A 6,000-nucleotide genomic window follows, 5' to 3' on the forward strand; every position below is an offset into this window, starting at 1 on the left:
ACTTCTAAGGATAGGATTTAAGGCTGGAAATACAGTCTGCCTCAGAATCAGCATGGTTTACACACTCTTTCTTCTCCTCAGCAAGTCACAGACATTTGCAGTAAAGTCCATGAAAATGTTTGCATACCCCCTTCAACCATCAGACTCATCCAGGATTTGTCCTTTCTCAACTGCACGTCACAGAAGCATATGGAATCAGAAATAAGGCTTGAGGAGCTCCTGTTTAAGTAAACCCAGCCTATTTTTACGTGGAAGCTCAATCTACATGACTATTATAAAACAAAACAGGAACATTCCTCCATATCCTGGGGAGCCAGGGCTGTGAGAGGCAGCTGGCAGGGAGCTCCTGCCCCTTTATGAGGCTCCAGTAATGGCTGGAATGAGATTCTATGGAGTCTATCCAGCATTCTGCAGAGTCCCAGGCACCCCTGGAATCAATGCATGGACTCGGAAAGAAACTCAAAAGCGTAAAATTCCATGGCCTGGTGAGCAGTTCCAGAGGCTCCCTTTTGCCCTGCCTCAGTTGGGAGTGAGTCCATGCTGTGGGTTCCCTAACATGAAGGAGTCACCTGCCACTGTCGACAGGAAGGGGGACGGTCTGTGTATGGGAGCCAGGTGAAATTAGGACAAACCCTGAGACAGGCCCAGTGTGACCATGGGAAGTAATCATTGTAGAGTTCTTACATTAAAAGTCCAAGAAATAGCCCAAAAGCCAAGACAAGGAATAATGAGGCAAAGACAAGAGCATTGGCTAAGAAGGTAATGGGTGAACCAGAAACTAAAGGGTCTGTGAGTTATTAGTCAGATTTTCATCAGCTGAGCTCTCCATGGACCCATGGCTCTGGGCTGAAACACTTTTCTTTGAGTTTACCTCGTCAAGCTCTCTGCTCCCCAAACCGCCCATTCCCCGCCCACTTCCTTTCTGCACTGCCACCATCTCTGTTTGCCAGCCAAGGCCTGAAGAGGTCAAGGTATCTTCAAGTATGGAGGAAAAAATAGGAGGTACTGCTTAGGAATAACAAAGCAAAGATACTGCTAGAGCTCTGTGTGGCCTGCTGTGCACTGCAGGCTCAGTAGCTTTCCTCAACCATTTCTACCACTCTCATATGTTTCCTCTCCCTCTTGTTGACACAGCTCATCCCCTTTACTCTATTTGTTTTCCTGCCATGCTTTCCTCTTCTCATTATACAATGAAGGGTCCAGACTAGTGACTGAGAAGGAAGAGCATGGTAAGAGCTAGAGCTTTTTCTGTGAGATCAATTGTTTGACATGCACCGATGGGTGAAAAAACTCACTTGGTATTTGCCTTTCTGTGCCTGTCTTCCCTGACTGATGTCCTCCAGTTCCATCCACGCTAATAGAAAGACTACACTCTACCACAAAGTCTGAAAATACTTCAGCCTATCCAGAGAAGCCAAGTGTCAGGGGCTCATGTCTGTCATCTTAGCTTCTCAGGAGGCTGAGATCCAGAAAATTGTGGTTCAAAGCCAACACAGGCAGAAAAGTCCACATAACTCCATCTCCCAAACCAGAAGTCAGGCTGGAATTGTGTTTCAAATGCTGTAGTACCAGTCATGAGCAAGATGAGAAAGCAAGATTTTGAGTTCACACCCCAGTAACTGCCAAATTATAGATAAATAAATCAGTCCAAGAATTCCAAGGCTATAGAAAGAATAAATACTTGAGGAGGTGGAAATGCATAGTATCCTAACTTTGTCATTATTCATTATACACATATTGAATTATACTGTATCCCCTAAGTACCTACAAACCTACACGTACTTTGTATCAAACTGGGGGGAAAACATAAAATAAGAAGCAGTTATCACTTCTTAATTCCTCCCCCATCCAGACAAGCAGCCAGCAGCAGCTTCTGAGCCCTACTTTGTCTGACCGTGGAGGAAGTCAACAAGGCGGAAGTGAAATTGGGAAGCCCCAGAGGAAGTTAGGACAATGGAGGTTGCCATCTGGTATGCACGTTGGTCATGTTTTCCATTGGCAGATCATTGAAAATAAGTATGTTTCTGTGTTTTGAGTCTTAGGTTTTAAGGGCTGCGTTAGTTGGCTTTCTTATTGTTGTCACCAATACCTAAGATAATGCACTTACTAAGAGGAAAGGTTGAATTTGGCTCACACAGCTGGGGTTTTAATTGGTCCGTGGCTTTTGGGCCTCTGGTGAGGCAGCAGATTGTGGTGGGATGGTGTGGTGGGGGAAGCCAGGAAGCAAAGCGAAAAAGGAAGCAATTGATGTACCTCGTTCTCCTTCTAGGGCAAGTTCCAGTGGGTTCAGAAATGTGAACTTGCTGATGAGAATGTATCTACAGGTTATGGGGTCAGAGTGGACACCCAAGTTCATAACTTGGGGACTCTTCACCCTTTGATTGTTACTTTTATATGTATATGGTAATCTATACCAATAGCACATATTTCTGTGACATTTCTCTTTCCCCAAACTGGAACTGTTAGTCTCATTTTCTACCTTTTATAATTATCTCAAAGTGAAAAGGGCCAGTCATGTATTTTTCCCCAAATATCCATAAGCATGGTTTTAAAATCTATTCTAAAGAATGAAATGTTGACAAGATTTCTCATATAATATCTAGCAATAGGACTTGGAGACAAAAGTGCAACTGATGGGAATAGCGTTTTTCTCCGGGAGGGACTGCCATAGATGCAAAGACACAGTACAATTCATTCAGAGGACTCTTGTTAATTCACAGCACCAAGACCAGCCAGCCAACCAGACCAGCCTCCTGTCCACTCATGGTCAGGAGGGAGAGCAACAATGAAATCAGTGGTATGCAAGATGAACCCGATGCCTGACACAGCTTCCTGTGGCTCCGAGGTTAAGAAGTGGTGGACAAGACAGCTGACCGTGGAGAGTGATGAAAGTGGTGATGACCTTTTGGACATTTAGACAGCAGAAGGAAGTCTAGTGGTGAAAACGCTTTTCTAATATGCCACTTCATCATCCAGTGAATAATCCATAATATATTCCTGTGCCAATTCATTCTTGCGCCAATTTCATTTGTCCTACCGTAGAAAGGCCTAAAAATGGCCTGACAAAGCTGTGTGTGTGGGGGGGGTGATGGGTTATTATCATATGTTAAAAAATAATTGGGACTAGGGGTGTCCCTCAGTGGTCATGTGCCTGCCTAGCATGTACAAGACCCTGGGTTCTATCCTAGCACCAAAAGAGAGAGAGAGAGATAAGAAAGAAATATATAAATAATGGCAGTATTGATAATATTAGAGCAGATAAAGATCGTTGATTATTCTATATATTCTGTCTGTGTGAACTGAGATGTGTATTTATTTATGTGCACTCTTTGGCATTATCCCTACCCTAAAAGAGTGCTAAGCCCCAAGTGGCTGCTCCATTTGGTTCAGGAGTTATAGTCTCGCTTCCTTTTGGCTTGCTTCCTCCTCACCATCCCCATTTCCATTAGAAATATTTCTCCTGGGAGAATATATTATGTATGATTTTAGCTCATGCTAAAATAATAGTTTCACAAACTACAGATTCTGAAATTTTTTAAGTATATTCTTTTTCTCATGCAATTAAAAACAACACACAAGGTATTCAAAACCTAAAGCAAATTGATTTCTGTCCAGTTACTCTAATGAGAGCTTACCTACTTTTAAGATAATTCTGTATACTGTTCCCATGCAAAGGAATTGACCCAGGATTCTAATTGGTGTTAAAGAAAATCTGTAGATACATCACTTGAGGCCAGTAGTGATTCAGACAATGTTTATTTGAAAGACTTTTAATTACTGACGTTAACATAAAGGGTATAACTAATCTAAATTATTTTTTAAATATTTGCATGCATGTTATTGTATTATTTTTATTTCTTATTCTTTTTTATTGTAATTAATAAAAGGGTTACGTGTGTGTGTGTGTGTGTGTGCGTGTGTGTGCACGTGCGAGCACATGTGCCAGACCTAGTCCTTGAACTCAGAGCCTGGATTCTATCCCTGAGCTTTTGTACTCAAGGCTGTTGTTCTACCACTTGAGCCACAATTCCACTTCCAGATTTCTTTGGGTCTTTAATTGGAGATAAAACTTTCAGACTTTTCTGACTGGGCTGGCTTTGAACTACAGTCCTCAGATCTCAGCCTCCTGAGTAGGTACGATTATAGTCATGAGCCACTGGTGCCCAGCGCTTTTATTTCTTATACAGGTATATGAATTAGCAAAGAGTCCTAACCCCTAATCACAGTGTTATATTTGAAACAATTCCCTTCTACCAAAGTTTCTTGTGGAAAGAATGGTACCCTGAAGAACTCTTGCTCTGAACTCCTCATTTTTGTGCCCCACATCTTAGCTGACTATTTTTTCACATATCAGCGGGCTATGTCCTCAGGGAAAATTAGAAGTGAGAAAAAATTATGAAGTACTGTTGGACTCTTATTCTGGGTCAAACAAAATTTCATTTTTGGCCTTAACTATGTTATTATTATTACTATCGATTGGACATTTGTGGTTTAGGTTGACTTTTAACAGATCAGCTATCTAAGAATACTGTAACTCCACTCTCTGATCTCATTTTCTCTATGTAGCTTTCTCCAAATAGTCAAATATCACATCATGGTGGCATCATGGTGACAGATCACAGTGACAGGCTATCATTTATATGATTAATTTGTGTCAATTCAAGTCATTGTATCCAAAAAGGATATTACTTGGTTTTATGTTCATTAAGAGTTTACTTTTTGTACATAAAAATAAATAATGAATTTCTAAAAGAGTATATACTGAATTGATCATTTTTCAGTCCTTGTGTTTTTGGAGAGAGGATCTGGGTAGCTGAATAGTTTGCAAGTCTTGTAATAAATATTGAGTCCATAATTGGTTGGTAAAACCTCTGCCTCTTATACTCACATCTGGCGATTCTCTGAGCCAGAATCTTCCTTTTACATTGGTACCCATACGGCTTGTGAACATCTTGGGCTCTCAAGCCCACAGAGAAGTAGACGGGCACTTCCACGCCAGGACATTAGTCTATACCAGTGTCCCATAAAAAAACAATTATTTTCTTGGTGCATTACAGTTGAGTAATACCACTTCATTCTCACAAAACTGCAGAGCTCTTCCTAAGATGTCTGCAATGGATGCTCAGGGGAATGACATAGCTGCTCATTCTGCAGAAGAGCAAGGACAGTGTAGTAATACATTTAAAGCCACAGCCCCTTCCATGTTCAGTTAAGTGAAGTAAACACATCTGGAGGGACTTGCCCCCTTGATTTTCCTGTGGTTGTCATGACAGAGGCAAGTCAGAGAAATCCATCTCACTCCTTTAGATTTTACCCCTTGCTATATGAACAATATCGTGACACAGATGGGAAAACATAGGCTACAATGTCCCTGGTCCTTAGGGTCACTGAGTACAGTCACCAATTCCTGTCTAAAGGCCCTGAAAGCCTTAGGGTTAGCATACTTTGTATGAAGCCCCCAACAGTGAACAGAACACATACATTGCCAAATCCAAGGGGACTCCAAGGAAACAGGTTGAGAATCTGACACCATTCACTCCATGCTTTGTGGTGGTGCCAGACCAAGGCCCACCATTAGTCACGAGCTGCTTGTGCCCTGACTGAGCTGAATGAAACAATGACACACAGCAGAAAGATCACCATGACACAGCCTTCTACAAGAGCAGTCTCTTAGCCAGGTAAATGATATGCTCACCTGTTTATTTCTTCATCAGAAATGGCACACTGGAGATCCGTGGGTTTCAGCATATTGTTTTGCAATGGCATTCTTTCTCCAACAGAACCTTAGTCAGCCAAAAGCAGCACAGCAATAGTAGTATTTGGGGTGAAAATGAGGACTTGTCAGTATCACACTATTATGAATTGAACCACGCCCCTTAGAATCTAGGTTGAAGGACATTTGCAGAGATGACTAGTTGGCATGGGGCCATACTAGAGTGAGGTACCTTAATTCAACAAGGGAACAATGGATGCCTTTGATCTTAGCTCCTCAGAGACAGA

At 41.9% G+C, this 6,000-nt stretch overlaps 1 protein-coding gene across 3 annotated transcripts in view; it reads left to right on the forward strand.

Annotated features, from left to right (window-relative positions):
• Nucleotides 1–3,025, forward strand: part of Nalcn (sodium leak channel, non-selective) — a 198,647-nt gene extending 195,622 nt beyond the window's left edge. For all 3 annotated transcript variants that reach the window (XM_090341914.1, XM_090341916.1, XM_090341915.1), the window contains 2 exons: nucleotides 1,853–1,970; nucleotides 2,721–3,025. In XM_090341914.1, coding sequence (XP_090198040.1) covers nucleotides 1,853–1,970; nucleotides 2,721–2,917 — 315 coding nt within the window. In that variant the 3' untranslated portion in view covers nucleotides 2,918–3,025. The remainder of the gene's footprint in view (nucleotides 1–1,852; nucleotides 1,971–2,720) is intronic.
• Nucleotides 3,026–6,000: the final 2,975 nt, after the last annotated feature.

Source organism: Megascapheus bottae, chromosome 11 (genome assembly GCF_031878675.1).
Source record: "Megascapheus bottae isolate mThoBot1 chromosome 11, mThoBot2.hap1, whole genome shotgun sequence".
In the NCBI taxonomy this organism is placed as follows: Eukaryota; Metazoa; Chordata; class Mammalia; order Rodentia; family Geomyidae; genus Megascapheus; species Megascapheus bottae.